This window comes from Barbus barbus, assembly GCF_936440315.1.
Source record: "Barbus barbus genome assembly, chromosome: 3".
NCBI classification, from domain to species: Eukaryota; Metazoa; Chordata; class Actinopteri; order Cypriniformes; family Cyprinidae; genus Barbus; species Barbus barbus.
In genome coordinates, this window is record NC_136731.1 from 43192226 (window position 1) to 43211811 (window position 19586).

Here is a 19586-nt window from a genome sequence, read left to right on the forward strand (position 1 = left end):
CATGTATTTGTGCATTCCCATTTGCTTAAATAGCAAAAGAAAATCTCCATGATAGTGTTTTCACGACTTTCAATAAAAGGAAAAAAAATGAGAGACCAATGTCAAATTAACCGTCCCTCCCATTAGAAACTAACGTTAACTAGTTTTTTGTAATTTGATGCAAAGGTAATAATACAATAAATAGTGTTAGAACTGTACATACATAAATATGAAGAACTTTTGAGGATTTACGATGCTGATGACCATTAAACGCGTCATCACAGTCTTGTTAAAAGAGTTCATTTGGACGATATGTTCTGACTAGTATTAGCTCCTCCCCCTGGTGTGTTTGCCGTGTTCTGATTGGCTCTCGTCCACAGATGGCTCTGCTGTGGAGGGGCGTGTCACTATCAGAGCATTCAGGGAATGACTCTCTGGTTGGCATGGTGTCGGGGCCCGGGGTCGTTACGGTGGCCCCTGGGGGTCACAACAGGTCGTGGGAGACACCGGTGGTCACCCCAGAGACGCCCATCTTCCTCATGACTCCCGCCGCTCAGACCATCTCTGGGATCTTCACCTGGACGGCTCTGCTGCTCACCTGCCAACAGGTGCCACGCATGCATTCATATCCATAAACGTATTCCTTACACCTGAGAAACTCCTTCTAGACTCCAGTATAAAGTTTAATTACATTGTGATAATATTTATGCATTAAATCATTTGAATAAAACTTGGCAGTAGTAAGGCAGTTTTATTTTTTTTAAATCAGTTCTACACGACTAGAGAAAACAGAGAAAAGGGGCTGTGTTAAGTGTTTTGCTAGAAAAGTAGGGAGACTTCAATACCCATAATGCATTGGGCTCAATCCGGCTGTCTGAGTGGGGATACAAAAATAAAAAAGTACATCTGTGAACTTCTCAGGTAAGGTAACACACACACATATATATATATATATATATATATATATATATATGTATATGTATATATATGTATATGTGTGTGTGTGTGCGCATATGTGTGTGTTCACATTACATAAAATATCTGGTATCATAGAGGTTCAGCTGACATATAATGACGAGCAGTTGTTCTGGCAACAGGTGGCATGACATCGTCGAGCCGAGGTGGTTGCATAGCAACAGCATTCAGAACTGTGTGTGTGTGTGATAGTTCAGCTTATGTGAACACACACATGGAGAGTTGTGCTGACAGAAGAGGCAGCCACTCCACTGACAAACAGACATGCTTTTTTCACATGTTTGACAAACATACAGGAAGTTCTGTTTCTGCTCAGTTTACATGCTTAATTAATTGGCATGATTGTTTTATGTACAACACAGCATCAATATATGCTGCATGCACATTAATAAAGAATAATAAATGACAAAATGTGAGTAGGCATGATAATACATATGAAAGTATTAATATCAGATTGTCTGTGTCTCAGATCTACATGCACTTGCGCTACTATAACACTCCTAACGAGCAGCGGCACATCGTCCGCATCCTCTTCTTCGTGCCGATCTACGCCTTCGACTCGTGGCTCAGTCTGCTGTTCTTCACTAACGAGGAGTATTACGTTTACTTCGACACCGTCCGCGACTGCTATGAAGGTCAGGCACGCACATCTGCTCTGTTTACAGATAGAAATTTAATTGCGTCATTAGTGCTTTTTTGAATCATCTTAAGTCTGCTTCTGTAAATTCACATTACAATTGCAATTCAGCATATTTTCATAATAAAAATCTGTTTTTCACACAACTCTGATGTCTGTATAGATTAGTTATGTTTTTTTTTTCTCTATAGTGTCAGTGATGCCTAACCAATCTCCCCTATATTGTATATATATTGTAAATCAGTGCGTTAATACCATGTTAACACAGTTTCCATGTAGAAACAGTAACTGTCTGAACTAGAGATGTGCGATACTGACAAAATAAATATTTATGTATTTTCTGATAATGGTAATTAAACTATATTGTGCTGGAACCCTGGTTGGTTTAAGCCGGTCATAACTAAATATGACACTCAAACCACCAGTAGATGGCGGCAAGTCTCTGTCTTAATGAGTGAGTCATTGAACCATTCATTTGTACGATTCATTCAGAAATGAGCAAGTGACTGTTGTATGAATGGCACATTGAATCAAAAACAGATTGATTTATGAACGAAACACAGCAGTGCTACTATATAGTGATGGGGAGATCGGACCTTTGGGTTTCGTTCAGCAAAATGAACAAATCTTTTTTCGAGTTATTTTGTTAATTTCGTTCATTTTAGCAAAATATAATTAAAATGTAACGTGCTACTTCCCTAAAACATCTACTACTTATGCAAACGCTGATCACACTACAAACAATGCAAAACTATAATGGTATAAGAAACAGAAAAAATGAATTCGTTGTTTACCTGGTCTCTAGTCTGTGATTAGCTCACATCTTATCTGACAAGTGTTCGGGTTTGAGTCGTTCGTTCATCACGTGACAGCCTCATAAACTTAACCAATGCAGTCTGATCCGGAAACAGAATTGATTAGTTCATCTCTCGAGTCTTTTGTCACGTGACGTGACAGCATTGGATAGAGAAATTAGTTAATTTGCAACCTTCCTTACAAACGGCTGCATAGTTATTATTATTATTACTTACTCTTAAAATTGGAGCTTTTTATTTCTTACAGTTTATAAATTTGTGAATTTCCGTTATGATGGTTCTTTTCCATAACACTGAATGTGGTAACAAAGGTAATAAACTAAAGAGTTGGTTATTATTATTATTATTATTATTATTATTAAGTCTTTTTCCAGCTCTGACTGCATAGATCACGTGTATCATGTGATGAACGAGCGACTCAAACCCGAAGACTCGAACCAGGTGAACTAATCCAGTACAGAACCTGTAGGATGATGCGCATGCACGACTGAACGAATCACTCCCCGAGACGACTCGTTCTTCCCGAGTCACATTAAAGATTCATTCAAAATGAACGAATTGTTCAAGAACGACCCATCACTACTACTATAAGGTGTACAAATGTGCTGATCCGACTTTGTTTGGAACTGTTTTGGCAACCTGAAGAAAAACAATGTTTTGTTTACAATGTATCTCGTGCTGATATTCAGGAAAACTGCATTTTTGTAGAAATATTATCAGGATGTCTCATATTCAGTGAACGTGATGTTGAGATGTCTTTCACGTCTGTCAGTAGAAACAACTCCTGAAGCGGCACAGATACAGTGGACCTTGATCTCTCACAGCTTTCTCTTTCTCTGCTCAAGACATCTGTTATGTGGTTAAATTATGAAATATGTCTCAGATGTTGTAATACCAAGTGCTCGTAATACCAAGTCTGAAGCATTGGTTAAATAAGTTCAAGCTAGACAGGGAAAGATTAAAGAAAAGAGAAAAGTTGAGTTCATATTGAGACTTCTTAAGTTCTTTAGTTGTGCTGTGAAGGATGAATTATTGTGATATAACGGTGTGTTTCTGCAGCGTTTGTCATCTATAACTTCTTGAGTTTGTGTTACGAGTATCTGGGTGGCGAGAGCGCCATCATGGCCGAGATCAGAGGAAAAACCATCCAGTGAGTTCAGCGTTTACTGCTCTTCTCTGTTTCTCTGTCACGTGTGAAATCAGCTGATCTTAGGTGTGTGTGTTCATTCAGGTCCAGCTGTGTTTACGGCACTTGTTGTCTGTGGGGCAGAACGTACTCCATCGGCTTTCTGCGCTTCTGCAAACAGGTATCTCACACACACACACACACACACCGGTGCGCCGCTATGGTTTCTGGGCCCCCTGGACAGCATGTTCACTCGGGCCCCGTGGGGAGGGTGGGGTGTTGGGGGGGTATTGAGCTGGTTGTTTTTTCCCCCTCCTTAGACTCATTCTAACTAACTGCCCCTGCACACACACACCTCCAAACATAAATGTTTCATAAGGAGTAATGGAAAAACTATTTTAACACACATGCAAAGTGCTTAATAATGACTCAACAATAATTCATAATAATAATTAATTATCTGAGAAGATATAATAAATTATTATCAGTAGAAATAAAAAGCAAATAGAGTATTTTCATACAAAATCATTAAAAAGACTAATAACTATAATATACAGATAATTGTATCTGTATACTGTGAATTTTTGAAACAATTATGTTTCTAGGAATTTTCTCATCTGACATGCTAATCTGAATTAATGTTTTGCGTGAAAGAAGGATGATAGTATGTGATATGAAGAGTCAGTCATGAAAATCTGCAGTGGTTATCACACTTTGTTCTATTATTATTATATTTTAAAACAGTATTGCTTCACCATTGACATTTGTTTTATAATAAAAGGTTATGTCTGACTACTTTATAAAGTTTATTTGTAAAAAATCTGCCATTTTTCTTTTTTGATAAATTAATTTGAGAAATTTTAAACATGTTAATTGTAGAAGTCAATTCAAGTTTTTATTTTTATTTTTGTCTATGAGTGAAAAAAAGTATGCATATATACCATACAGAATTTTAAATGATAATTTTAAAGGTATTTTGAAAAAATCATAATTTTATTAATGTATTTTACATTTTATTTTGTTGTAATGTTACAAAAAAAGAATGCCTTTTATATTTAATATAAAAAATGCATAATAAAAGTACAAATACAATAACATATTTGTGTGCAAAAGCTTTAGACATATTTTTCAAATAAAAAAAACATGGGGTTCCTTGGGAACCTAAACTTTTCTGTTTTATACATGGTTCAAATTGTATGATATTTGTTAAAGATGAGGCTCTTAATTGTTTATCACACAACATTTCTAAATTTTTCTTGACCTTAATTTGGCAACAAAGGTCTTTTCTGTTGTTAAAGCGGCACTATCTACATGTTTTGGAAATAATAAAACCACCTAACTCCAGGCTACTTTATAAAGTACGAATAAAACAATCAGAAAATGAAGAATGTTTATTATAGTTAGAGTCATTTGAAGTCCGCTGAGTTCGGTGTTTTTCTGAAGTGTATTATTGTTTGGACTGTGTGTGTGTGTGTGTGTGTCTCAGGCGACGCTGCAGTTCTGTGTGGTGAAGCCGCTGATGGCCGTGATCACCGTCATCTTGCAGGCCTTCGGGAAATACAGAGACGGAGACTTCAAGTGTGTCTGTTCACCGCACTAATCAAACACAGACATCAGGGAGTGCTTTATGAGAGACTGATAGTAAACTGCATCTCTCTGTCTGTCTGTGTTGCAGCGCGGCCAGCGGTTATTTATACGTGACCATCATCTATAACGTCTCGGTCAGTCTCTCGCTCTACGCTCTCTTCCTCTTCTACTTCGCCACTCGTGATCTGCTGGAGCCGTACGGCCCCATGCTGAAGTTCCTCATGGTCAAATCCGTCATCTTCCTCTCCTTCTGGCAGGGTGAGTCTTCATCTCGGACCTGACATTTGATTTTCCCAAATAACACAACATCTCAAGAGGTTTTTGGGACACTTCATGGAAATCAACCCTGATGGAGGAGGACAATTTGAAGAACAGTTGAATTTGCAGTTTTATAAGATATGTTCATTAAATCAGGATGATTTCTTAAATGATCACTACTGAATGCAATGCACCCTTTATCTTTAATATATATGATTAAATAAATTAATAAATGTTTAAATTATAAGATGTTGAATATAATTCTTAAGTATTATAATCCTTAAATCTCAAACTACAGGAGTTCTGTTACATGCATCATTTATACATTTTAAAAGGAAAGAAAACAGTTTTTTCTTTAAGTATAGAACCTTCATGTCTTGTTAAAGTGTATTAATTACAGAGACATTAGAAATGCTTGGGCGATGCACATCTGAATTGAACTGTGTTATTCTGCACGCTGCAGGGATGCTGCTGGCGATTCTGGAGAAATGCGGCGCGTTTCCTCGCATAAACTCTCCTGATGTCAGCGTGGGGGCGGGGACTGTTGCCGCCGGTTACCAGAACTTCATCATCTGCATCGAGATGTTCTTCGCCGCTCTGGCGCTTAGACACGCGTTCACTTACAAGGTCTACATGGACAAGACACTCAACATTCAGGGTAACTGCATGTGTGCTCATAGTTAGACTTAGTTTAGACTAGATTCTGATTCACAAACTCAGTTTGACTTGATTCCGATTCTTTTGGATATATTTCAGTTTCACACTTTTCACTGCCGTGGCGCTGAGAGTCTGTGACAGAGATGTATTTAGCTTTATAAATGTGCGAAATCTTCAATGATTCTGACTGGTCTTTCTCTTTGTCTTCCTCTCTTGTCATCCCTCATTCATGGATTTGTTTCTATTTTCAAATAATAATTTCCATGTGGATGTGTTGTGTCTTTTGTGTTTCTCTGTATTTTGTGTTCATCTCTGTCTCTCTCAGGTTGTGTTCCTATCTACGGCCAGTACGGTAGGTTTACTCGATTTTATTTTCTGCATGTTTTCTCTGTCTTCATTTAATGCATAATTCACTTTAACACACATCGTGTCTGTACAGGCAACCTTTCATTGTATTTAATTAGGTGTGTTCATTTTTTAATGTATTTTTAACAATTACATTTTTATGTTTTGATGATTCTTTTATTTTTTGTAGTTTTCCTTTTTTTTTTTTTTTAAGCTTTATTTTGTCGTGTTTGCTATTTTTATAATAGTTTTTTCTTTAAATGCTATAATAGGTTTCTCTTTTTTTTTAGTTGTAGTTGTTGCAGGTGTTTTTCCAATTAAATACTCTCTAGTTTGAGACCAAACTCTAATGCTGTTTATAAAAAAAATAGCAATGGAAATAAATATTTTAGATCAACTTTTCATAAAGAAGAGCTTAATTTTCTGTAGCATTTTTCTTAATAGGTACATTATTGTCCCATGTTGTATGTGAGTCATATGTCATTTTGGAAATAAATATGAGATTTTAATTCATTTATTAATATTCAGATTTGTGTGAAAATATGTGGTAAAATGTTACAGCCATGGTTTTGTCAGGCTGTGCAGTTAACTAAAGGCTATCGCCAGTTTTTCCTTCAGTTCACCCCTCACAAACGTCATAATTGAATAGGGAAAGAAAATTGCTCTGCAAGTGGATTCAAGCGGTTATAGGCTCGGTATAACTGTCTGTCTGTCTTTCAGGTCGTTGTGCTCCCATGAGCATCTCCAGCAGTCTGAAGGAGACGATGAATCCGGGCGACATGCTGCAGGACGCCATCCATAACTTCTCTCCGGCGTATCAGCAGTACACCCAGCAGAGCCGCTCTGAACCGCTGAGCCGCTCCAACAGCTGCAGCAACGAGAAAACACTGCTGCTCAGCTCCGACGACGAGTTCTGACGCGCTCGCGTTCACTTACAAACACCAGTGAGACGATGAACATGATGCCTACATAGACAGCATGTTTAGGCAGCATCAGTGCTTCCAGTATGCTACCTTGCGGTACGTCGTTGTGGCCAAAAGACTGATAGAGAATACATTAATCCAGTGGTTCTCAAACCTTTCAAATGCAGTTACCACCTTTGATCAAATCATTCTATTAACAGTAGTGGAAGAATGTTCTGGCAAGGTTCTCTCAAAGTTACGAACAAACGTTCTCCCAGTAATGCTAATAAAGTGTTTGTTCAAATTTATGTTCTCAAAATGTTAGCACAAAAGCATTTGTTCATCGTTCACAAAACATCGTTCATGGAAGTTTTTTACCACTTGTTCCGGAGAACATTCAAAAGTAACGTTCCCATAATGTTTAAACAATGATGAAACAGAATGTCACATAACCAAGAGAAAACGTTTTATATATATATATATATATGAAAAAAACATTCAGAAATAATGTTACTAACATAACTTAATGAGAACATTAGCTAAACATATTCATAATACAGCGGATTTTGATTAATATCATATTCTGATCAGTATCAATAACCCAGTAGTTCAGATAAGTCGGGCCCCTTTTTAGGACTCATCCACACGAAGCCAGAGCCCTAAAAAAAGGCTAATACAATTTTTTTTCCCCTCGTTCCTCCGTAAACACAGAGTCGTCTCAAGAAATATCTGCGTTCATACAAAGGCACCGAAACCGATACAGACCAGTATGTGGCGCTGTAATTCTGCCACAGAGATACAAAAACAGAGAAGACTTGAGGCGTGCTCATAAACGTTGCGTGCTAAACCCAACACAACAAGACGAACATGGAACAATACACTTATTACCCTATGTATTCATCTGTTTTAATGTTCGCTAATAAAAATACAGTCGTTCAGTGTTTGTTCATGCTGTTGTTGATGTTACGTGATGTAGTAGCGTGATGTGGGGTGATGACATCATCGTTTCACAAAATATACGGATTGGCTGAACACACGAAAACGCTAAGGGAAAGGGGGGGGAAGGAAAGGGGTGTGTGGCCAAGCATGGTGACCCATACTCTGAATTTGTGCTCTGCATTTAACCCATCCAAGTGGACACTCAGTAGTGAACATACATCCGGAGCAGTGGGCAGCCATCAATGCGGCGCCCGGGGAGCAGTTGGGGGTTCGGTGCCTTGCTCAAGGGTCTCACCTCAGTCGTGGTATTGAGGGTGGAGAGAGTGTTGGTTATTCACTCCAACCACCTACAATCCCTGCCGGACCTGAGACTCGAACCTACAACCTTCAGGTTACAAGTCCAATTCTGTATCCATTAGGCCACGACCGCCCCAAGGTGCCGTTCTCAGATTTATCCACTCTGGGGCCCGGTTTCACTCTCCCAAAACCCCAGATCCGTCTGGACGAAACGCTGATACGATACAAAAATGTAACATATACAGCTAAACGATGGGCCCTTAGACTTGACTCCTGGAGCATAAACTTTTTCATTATGTTTTCAGCTGCTTTTCCGCACATTTCAAATAAAATGAAAGAATAAACATTTGCGTAAAATAATCTTCCGTAATAAATATAAATTTAAAAGTGCGGTTTGAGAATCACTGGTTTAATATTGTAACTGGAGCACTGTATGTGTGTCACGTGAAGCTGCTGCCTGTGTAGAGCGTCTCAAATCACTCACTAATGAGGGTTTATTATTAGCTGTAGTGGATTTGAAAGAGTGAGACAGACTGGAGGATGATTATGAATCATAATGATGTGCCATATAAACACACACGCTCCTCTCGGCACTTTCTACATGTATATTTCAGGGTAACGTTAATATTTATTTACATGAAATATCTAGATGATAAACTGCTGCATAATAAACTACAGGAGGAACAAGCTCATGACTGAAATGCCTTAAACATCTGTTACTCATGTGTTTCACACTGGATTGAGAACTTTACCATAGTAAACAGCTGCAGATTTGAGTGAAGCAGTTTGCTGTCTCTAATATCTTCTTTTCACTTTTTTCTGAGTAAATGAGACTGAAATCTCTGCTCAAACGGATGTAAAGATGAATGAAATACAGATTAAACTTCACAGATGGTTGAAAGCAGCCTCTTTAGTCTTTTGTCCTTCCTTTCCTGCCCCTTTTTCTGTGATTATTATTATCAATCATAACTAAGAAATACATGATACATCTTTGAAAACTATTTATTAATTTAAATCAGTTTTGTGCATGTTAATTATTGATCTGTTCAGGTCAGGAAGCAGCATTCGGTCAGTTTCTAGTTTGGTGTCATGAGAAGAGAGAATTTATATTGAGTTATACAGTAGACAAGATTCACCTCTTCTAGGACAAAACATCTTTATAAAGTATTTGATTAAGAAATAAATAGTTTTATTATAACTAGTGCTGCAGCTGAAATTGTCAGTAGTGTTTTATATTTCTTGCATTTTGAATGTACTTGCCAGGCAAAATGATAATAACAATTCAATCTGCTTGGTGAAGCTTCTGTTTATATAGTTTATGTTTAATGGAGATTGATGGAAATCAGTGAATTGTTTAAAAAATGTAAACAAAGCAGAACAGACCAGCCATAATCTGAACTAATGTAAATCTGTCCATCTGTGTATCTAAACAGTCGAATACATCCCAATAGCCTATGTTAACGTGGTAAAAAATATATAATACATAACTTTAGTTATGTCTCAAAATAAAATGGTAATGCACAATGAATGATATGAAATAATGTGGTTTGGATGGGAAACATCTGTAATTACTAGGGCTGGGTAAAAAATATCGATTCTCCGATTTTAATCGATCTTCAGTTTAACGCAACGATATCGATTCGGGAAATCCCCGAATCGATTCTTAATGCGCGTGCTTCACGTAAGAGGATATGAATATTCACCTCTCGTCCTGAAGGCGTCACCATCTTTCGAATTGCTCCACTAAAAAAAAAAAACTGTGTGCACCCTATTATTAATGTAGATGTGTATTTCAGTAATAAACTTAAGTAGGAGAGTTTCAGTTACCAGCATTTATATCAAAATATGGATCCCATGTCTGCAAAACTAACATTTGAAATGAAATATTGATAGCTAATCGATATCGAATCGAATCGAAACCATAAAAATAAGAATCGAATCGCAGAATTGGTCGCAATAGCCAGCCCTATATTACTGTGTACAGTACACATGTTTTTGTGTGAGTAATATTCTGCCTGTTGAAGTTATGGATATTATAACCTGCGCCTTCCTGTGGTGGCTTTTGTTCATGCATGCTCGTTTCTACATCAGTGTGACTTTCACTTTGGTTTTGGAAAACTTTGGCGTTGGTGGAAAAAGGCGCACATCTTGGGTAAGATGTTAAACACACGTTTAATCCAAATGAAAATGTTTAGTTTTATTGACATCTTAAAACGGACTTTAAGAAATATATAGCTACACCACATGGCATGCCTCTTGCTGTCTGCTGACACTTAAAACGTCATGTAATTTTATTGTTTTGAGTTGCCAGCTCTTATCATTACTTTACTTGATTCAGATTTTATGAGCGGAATTAATCACATGTGACTATTTATAGCTTAAACGCATGCATTTCTTTCCTCAGTCAGATTTCTTCCTTGGTTTTGAAACTGGGAGGCAGAAATGGCACAAAGTCTGCGTGAGTATCAAATTACAACAAATGAACATGTTTTATTTAAAGACACAAGTAGCCTACAGACAGGCACGCATACTGAGAAACGGTCCCTGCTTTATTCAGCTGTAGCTAGTATAAACGATTGTTTCCGTTCATTTTAGCACTGCATTTCTAAGCTTTATGGCCTACAAAAGCACCGTGAACCAGTCGTCAAGATAAACCTGACGCATGATGAACTGTATAAATGTTTATAAAAGGGTGTATGGAAGATCTATCACTGTTTACACTACACTATATGTTGCCTCAATTTTAGAAAACATGTAAACATTAACTGGGTCTTTTAGTTTAGATATTATTTTTGTTTCCTGTATATAAACAGAGGCCTGCAGCGGCATAAAGGAGACAAAGTCTGCACAATTTCTCAAAAACATTGCAATTTATGTTATATTTGTTAGAACCACATGTAAATCTCAAGTTAGTGTTTATGAGAATTTTTACATTTATGCCAAAATAATAACAATTAACAATACAGTCCGGATATTGTGTATATTTTATTTGTGAACTGATATTCAGGTATTATTTTTAATATTCAATTTTATTTTTTAATTTTTTTACTTTTTTAGATCAGCAGTCATTATAGCTTGGTAAACAATTTAACCAATTATTTCCTGTAATTTCAACAAGCTTAGTTTTTTTTTTTTTTTTTTTTTGTCTCTCATTAACACCATCATTATTCATACATACTTATGCAGAACAAGAGTCAGGATTCAGTCTCGATTACTCCCCACCAAACCCATCTCACACATTAGGTCTGTTCAAACTCAATGGGCTCAAGAGAAACATGGCCTGCTGTAACTTTAAATATGTGAAATCGATGTGAATGTGAAATTTTTTATCTGAACTTTTGCAGATTCTAAAAGTTAATTATATACTTATGATCTCAATTGTACATGCAGCCTATTTAGTAATCACTTTCAAATGACTTTTGGTGCAATAAACATAAGTATGTATTTTTCTTGAAATGAGTGATGCACTTAATTCACTGACAGGCATGTATAACTGCCTTGTTGAATTGAAACTACTGATTACTGAAACTGCGTTTTTATGATGCTCACATTAATTGTAACTGAAGCTGTTTGTATTGTATAGAGTTATGCATACACATAAAATTGACTTGACTTAATTTCTGTATCTCCTTACTGATCTGAGACTAGAGACTAAAGATCATGTGACTTGTGTCACAAGGGCAGAGATCCGCAATCACTCTGACCACAGAAAGTTTCATTGTTCATACGTAAAAATATTGGGCTGTTTTAGATGGCTTCTCTCTATAATCATTCCTGATCTACCAGTATCTCAATTACAATCAAGTAATACATAGGGAATCTGATCTTCATTAATGCTCTTAAAGTATTACATCTTAAATTATTCAAAAGATAAATAAATAACTTTACAAAGGATTACAGATAATAAAAAAGGCCTTGTAGTGTGTGCATTGTCCTTTGGCTTGTTGACTTGCTCTAGTCAGTAAGGATAATAATGCAGATATCAATAACTGTTGATTTATTTATTTATTTTGCAGAAAGCAAGAGAAACCACAGTCCACCTAATCGTCCGAACAGTAAGTAAAACAAAACAAACTATGATTGACAAAAATATAGTATTAATATTAGTGCTGCCAAACGATTAATCGCGATTAATCTCATCCAAAATAAAAGTTATGTAATGTGTGTGCTGTGTAAAATTATGTATATATAAATACACACACGTATTTATATGCATATATTTATATAATTCATATTTGTAAAAAAAAAAAAAAAAAATGAATGTGTCACGTGGTTTAGTTCCTGTTTTTCCTTTTTTGGTCATGTTTCCTGTTCCCTGATTAGATCATTCTGTTCCATCGGTGTTTATTAATTATCTCATTAGTTCCCTTTGTTTGGTTCAGGTTTATAAGCCCTCAATTCTCCCTCAGTCTTTGTCCGATCTCAGTCATGTGTTTTCTCTCTGTTTGACTATTAAATATTCCTATTACCAAGATTCCTGCCTTTTCCTGCCTGACACACCGTGACAATATACAAATAACATATTTTTCTTAAATATACACATGCATGTGTGTGTTTATATATACACAACAAACATACACAGCACACACATATTATGTAAACAAAAACTTTTATTTTGAATGTGATTAACCGTTTGACAGCACTAATTAATAACTTTCATTTTATATGAAACCAGACTTGATGTTTGCATGTTATTTCAATAAAAAAAAAAACATCCTCTCAAAAGCAGTTGTTTGTTCAATATTATGTAATGCAAATTGTGAAACTCCATTTGACAGCATGTTGATGTATGTATTGTGTGTTTCAGTGAGCAATCTGAGGATTGTTCTGGTGGGCAAGAACGCATCAGAAAACACCAGAGTGGGAAACTTAATCTTAAATAAAAATGTGTTTGGAAAGAAAACACCACAATATGACATAGAGACAGTGAGTGAATCAGTGAAGGGGAGAAACATCACAGTCATCAGCACAACTCACCTGCTCAACCCAGGACTCAAACTACAAACAATAACACGTAATGTGTCCAAGCTGTCTCCTCCAGAACCTCATGTGATCATACTGGTGCTGCAGCACAATGATTTTACTGAGAAGAACAGAAGCATATTAACTTCAGTGTTGAGCTGCTTTGGTGATCAGGCGATGAAGCGCACAATGATTCTGACTACTGATGATGAGATAGGCAGCGCTGAACATACATTTGAAAATGAATATATTCAAGAAATATCTACAGAATGTGGAGGAGGATGTCTTCAGCTTCAAAACACACAACGCTCTCAAATACTTCAAAAAGTGGATGAAATAATCAGTCATGGTGTAGTTAAAGAGACACAACAGGTCTCATCCCTGCATGCAGAACACAGAAGTAAGTCTTTTACAGTTACTAACTGCTATTAAGAATGTATTCATATACCGATATGATTATTCAAATGTGTCTGATTTTAAAGGTTCACCTATTAATGTTTAGTTTGGTCATTTTTACACAAAGAAATTAAATAGAAATTGATGATGAGCATTTGATTTCCAAGTATATATTTTATTATCTACCACTTTTAAATAATGGTTCATCATTTATAGGTAACAAACTATGCAAGATGGAATGAAGGACACTGAGTAGTACTAGACATTATCATTTAAATTAATACTATTAGCTCATTTTAATTTGTAAGCAAACTAAATCAGTAAATATGATTGATTTTAGGATTATGAATTTAGCACTGATAACCTTATTAGTTCCTTATTAGGTAATCCATACTTAATCACAGAGTAGTTTCATTAAGAACAATTACTGGTTTATTAATCTTGTTTCCATATTAGTTATGTAAGCAGCCAAGTCGATTACTTTAAGCAGCTGATGGCTGCTGGAAGGTGCTTGTTAATGGACGCGCTCGCTTGAGTTGTTATTCACTGCAAAGTCCACACAAAGTTAATATGCTTACATTGTAGATTTATTTTACCGTGACTGGTCCTCATTTCTAGTAAGCAAGAGTCCAACAAACAGTCAATAAATCCACAGTTCCAAGTCCTTCACCAGTACAGATTTTCCTCAGCATGGCATACAGTGTAGCATAGCTTAGCGGTCAAAAAACTGTGTGCACCTTCCCTCCAGCAACACCCGTCACCTGAAGGAAGGTTCCTACCTATATTCAGCAACCAATTACCCAAAAGAGAGACCCCTACTGGACACACACTTACATAAGGTTTAAATAAAGACAAAATGGCTCTTACATACCGGCCCCTAATTGGGATGAATCAAACATACCAATTCCCAACACATAACAAAGAGCCACACATAAATACAAATAGTGATACTTATAAAAAACCCCTTAGCCCATAGACTCATGTAAAAAACAAAGCTTCGCTACAGGCCTGTCTATAACACTGGTCTTAGTTTGTAAACGGACAGAGCGAACCAACCCCTTTGTGTCAGGGAATGTTTCCAAAACTCTTCCGAGTGGCCAAGAGCCTCAAGGCGCCGTTGGATCCATAATGGTCACAATGTCTCCAGGCTTGAGGCTATTCTTAGTTTTATTCCATTTCTGCCTCTCCTGCAGCAAAGGTAAGTATTCTCTCACCCATCTCTTCCAAAAGAGATCAGAAATGTATTGGACCTGTCTCCACCTTCTTTTTATGTACAAATCATGTGCATCAAACAATCCAGGAGATGATGTCGGTTTTCCTTTCAGCAACAGAATATGATTAGGGGTCAGAGCTTCAAGATCCATTGGATCATCAGACAATTTGGTGATTGGTCCATCGTTTAAGATGGCCTCAACTTCACACAAGACCGTATGAAAACCATCGTCATCAAGCATCTGCTGTTGGAGAACTGCAGTGAGGATTTTCCTCAACATGCGGATGACTCGCTCCCAAACCCCACCATAATGGGACCCAGCAGGAGGATTGAGACTCCACTTAATGCCCTTCTGGCAAAGAGCCTCGTGTCAGCCGCCCTCTGACTCTCAAAAGCCCATCATCCAACCATGGGTCCAGCTTATAGATGGTACTCTGTTTGCTTACTATATCCTTTCCAGAAGACAAAGCAGCGATCTCCTCAGGGAATCTTTGCTGTTGGCAGTAGCAAATTATGGCCAGCTCAGCTTCCATACGATCTTCTGCTGACAAGGTTTGTCCTCCTGTTGCACCTTTAACTATTCGACTCTCTTGCACCAAGGCACTTTGCTTGTTGGCATCAGCAATATCTGACTCCATCCTCTTGCGAGTTCTTCTCAACAATAATATCCTCTTCAACCTAAGCAACCAGGCAACTGCTACTCGAAGTTTCCTCCAATCTGAAAAGTAAGCCAACAGCCAATCTGTACCCTTCAGTGAACCTTGAGTATTTACCACATTTACAACAGCTTCTCTTTTGACCTCAAGGTCGTCAACCCATACTGCAGTATGCACAAGATTTTTGGGCCAATCCTCTTCTGGTTTGTACAGAAAATTGCGACCTTGTAAAAGGACTTGATTCAAAGATGTTCCATTGAATGCAGCACCACAATCAAAAACCACCCGCAAGTTCCTCTTCTTGGGATGACGTACACCATGGTGAGGAATGTACCACACCTTTCCGCTCTGACGTTTAAGCTGATGAGTGGGCACTTTTTCTGCATATCCCTTTTTGATGATTTCATTTACAAATGATACATACTCCTGACAAAACTGATTATCTCTCTGGAATCTCCTTTTCAATCCAAGTATCCGCTGTTTTGCCACAGAGAAATTGTTAGGAAGATACACATTTTCTTTTTTAAATGGTAACTTCAAGGTGTAATTATTGTCCTGAAGCTTGGCAGAACTCTCTGCAATCTCCAAAAATCTAATATCCTCTCTTGACAATCCTTGCTCTTCTGCAGCTCTTTCATTGAAGTCATGGTTGTATTGTTTAAACAACATCTGTTCCAATCTACACACAGAAATCCTGTTAACCATTGCAGAACAGTCTTCAGCCTCAAAGCTACCTGTATGCAAAGGACCATTTATGACCCAACCTAATGCCGTTCTCATAGCATAAGGGCCATCCCCATGGCTGTTTATGACTACCCAAGGCTCTAACATCTTAGGAGCGTTGTTTCCAATCAACAAATCAACGTTAGCCATTATGCGGGGAACTTTAACCTTTGCTAGGTAAGGCCACTTAGACAAATCTCCTTTAGACACAATGTTGTCAGAACTTACAGGCATTTGTTTGTGTGAGTGTTTGTGGAAGCTGATAGAAGATGTTACCATTAATACCAGACACTTCCAAACCTGAGAGTGCGTATGCTGATACAACTCTTTCCTGTCCCATAGTTTGTAACAGAAACGGAGTTCCTCTACCGGAAAGATTAAGCCGCTGCATAAGACGTTCAGTACAAAAAGTCGCAGAACTGCCAGGATCCAGGAATGCATACGTCTGGATTATCTGATCTCCTTTACTGGTCTTAACGTGAACTGGTAAGATAGAAAGCAGACAGCGATCTTTTCCGGCCCCTGTATGACCACATGTTTCGGCAGATCCTACGAACTTGCATACCTCCGCCTCCTCTGAATTGGCCATACATCTGTCAACATGAAGCACAGTGGGATGGTGCTGACTACATATCCTACAAGTCATCCGTTTGCCACAATTACGACTCATGTGCCCAGCACTTAAACAACCAAAGCAAAGCTCTTTCTCCTTTAGAAAGTCCATCTTTTCCCTTTGCGTCTTCCTTTTAAATTGTTGACAGTACTCCAATACATGATGCCTAGCACACCACACACATAATGGAATCACTTTAGAATTGTTTGGTGGCAATTCGGTCCTCATATTCGTAGAGGTTTCCCCAGATTCCAATGGTGCAATATTAGTGGCAAAGATGTTTCCCTTAACTCTGCCTTCTGGACATAGCCTTGGTCGATTAACAGGTCTTTTGATCGTTGGCAAATCCCTAATATCACCAAACAAGGGATCCATTAGGATGCCCACCTGTCTTTCAATAAAATTCACAAGATCTTTGAACAAAGCTCTACATTGAGTATTTTCCAGAATATTATGTGCGACAGTTCTCCACCGCTCTCTGATCTTAAAATGCAATTTACACATAATAGCTCTCATATTGCTTGGCATATCTAACTCCTGAAGGTATTGCAAATCCTCAGTGACGTTGCAACAACCACGCAGAAAAAGGGCATACGATTGCAAAGCATTGACATTCTCCCCTTTTATTGCGGGCCAAGACAAGGCTCTTTCCAAATAAGCAGTGGCAATCTTGTACTTATTGCCAAAATGTTCCTGCAATAATTGTTTTGCCTTAGCATAGCCAAGGTCCGGGGTCATGTGCAGGCAACTACGTACCAACTCTTGTGGCTGCCCCCTGGTGAACTGTTCCAAGTAATATAAACAATCACTACCGCTTGTCTTCTCCTCCACTCCCTTTTCAAATGCTCTGATAAACGAAACATACTGAAAAGGATCTCCATCAAATAAAGGTATATCTCTGGCTGGTAAAGAGGAACAACGTTGCTGTTGGACAACAGCTGATGTCATTTCATTTTGCCTTTGCATTATAGTGCCAATGTCACCATACTCACTCCGCATTTGTGGCCAAAGAATCATTTCAAATGCTTGTTGTCCATGTTGAACCGATGTGGGTTGAAGAATCATTTCAGATGCCTGTTGTCCATATTGAACTGATGTAGGTCGAGGAATCAGTTCAGATGCAAAAGGTCTACGAGGTTGAACTAATGTGTCTCCTAATGCATGCTGGGAATTCCGCCTTTCTGAGTCCACACATTCATGCCAAGGCTGCTGACGTATTTCCTGATATGGCACAGAAGACGTCAAAGAGGGATCCACTGCTGGCACTTTATTTGCAGTTTTGCTATAGCCAACAAGTTCAAACTCCTCTGCCATTGGATTTAAGAAAGTTGCAGATGCTTTCCCTTCTTCCTTTTCCAATTGAGACTTCACAACATGAGAGGCATTAGAAACACTGTGACTTTCAGAGGCCTTTAGAACTGCAAGTTTAGCATTGGATTCTAATAGCATTGCTTTTAGTTCTATTTGCTCCTTTTTCCTCTTAATCATCTGCTCTTGCTCCTCCAAGTCCTGTCTTTCCTTTAAAACTGACATACGAGCAAGCAGTGCAGCCTTATTTGCCTCGGCTATTATTCTGGCAGAAGAAACACTACTGCTTGTACTCGTTTTACTTGGATGTCTACTACCAACATTTGAAATACTATCATCTGGATTAACCCCATCAACATTGTCATTCATGACCTCAGTATTTTCAACATTTTCATTACATGATACCCACATTTTGATTTCAGAAATAACATCATTATTTACAATCATTTTTGCCTTAAACCATGTGTCATGTTTTTCCTTCTCACTTTCAGGTAACATACCCATCAAAGAACCATGAATACCTTTTACTTCACACAAATCCAAAAGATCAACAAAAGCACTTTGCACCTCTTTTACATTTCTTTGTTGCATCAGACCTTGTATCTTTTTCCTTAAATTAGTAGCTTTAGTTAATACAGATTTTCTATCACTCTGCAACCTTTCAATCCTTTCTACAAACGCTTTAGGAGTTAATTTCACAACACGTTTTTGTTTGTCCATTTGAACATCAACATCAGTAAACACACCCTTGTTCAACTGAAGCGCTTCCATAGACCTGTGCTCAGTTTCAACAGACTCCATGATCTACCGTTTTCAAAGCACAATCGAATCAACAATGAATCTAGTTCGCAAAGTTAGTTATACTCTTTGACAACCAATGCATTGGATTTATGTCCCCATGTTATGTGCACAGAAAGTTAAATGGCCATTCAACAATAAGTAGCGCTTCTAGACATACCTCTTTACGTTGGGCGCCATATGAACAAAAGCTCCTTTGCTGAGGTTTGTAGAGCAGCTCCAGTGTCTTTCCTCACGCTGGTAGATGGTCCCTGACCCAAAAGCAACGACGCACACATATAATCCACAGATATGCAATGTCCTCCTGTCGTGGCTGCAGCTGATCTCAGATGTAAACGAAATCAATGCAAAGTTCCTCCAACATTCCACTCAATCCCGTTCAATAGACAATGAGACTCCA

The 19586-nt window shown here is 37.8% G+C and overlaps 2 protein-coding genes across 2 annotated transcripts in view; both read left to right on the plus strand.

Moving 5' to 3' along the window:
* Positions 1 to 503: 503 nt before the first annotated feature.
* LOC306852415 (transmembrane protein 184B-like) lies at positions 504 to 7296 on the plus strand (the record flags this gene model as incomplete). The annotated part of the gene is made up of 8 exons (XM_079389204.1): positions 504 to 587; positions 1424 to 1589; positions 3466 to 3556; positions 3638 to 3713; positions 5019 to 5110; positions 5208 to 5377; positions 5841 to 6035; positions 7100 to 7296. The coding sequence occupies exons 1-8, from the start codon at positions 519 to 521 to the stop codon at positions 7294 to 7296; spliced, it is 1056 nt and encodes a 351-aa protein (XP_079245330.1). The 5' UTR covers positions 504 to 518.
* Positions 7297 to 10574: 3278 nt separating this feature from the next.
* LOC306859019 (uncharacterized protein) overlaps positions 10575 to 19586 on the plus strand; it is a gene marked incomplete at its 3' end in the record, with an annotated part of 53853 nt that continues 44841 nt past the window's right edge. Inside the window, exons 1-4 of the mRNA XM_079399830.1 lie at positions 10575 to 10669; positions 10922 to 10975; positions 12534 to 12572; positions 13325 to 13879. Of these exons, the coding sequence (XP_079255956.1) occupies positions 10960 to 10975; positions 12534 to 12572; positions 13325 to 13879 (610 nt within the window). The 5' untranslated portion in view covers positions 10575 to 10669; positions 10922 to 10959. The remainder of the gene's footprint in view (positions 10670 to 10921; positions 10976 to 12533; positions 12573 to 13324; positions 13880 to 19586) is intronic.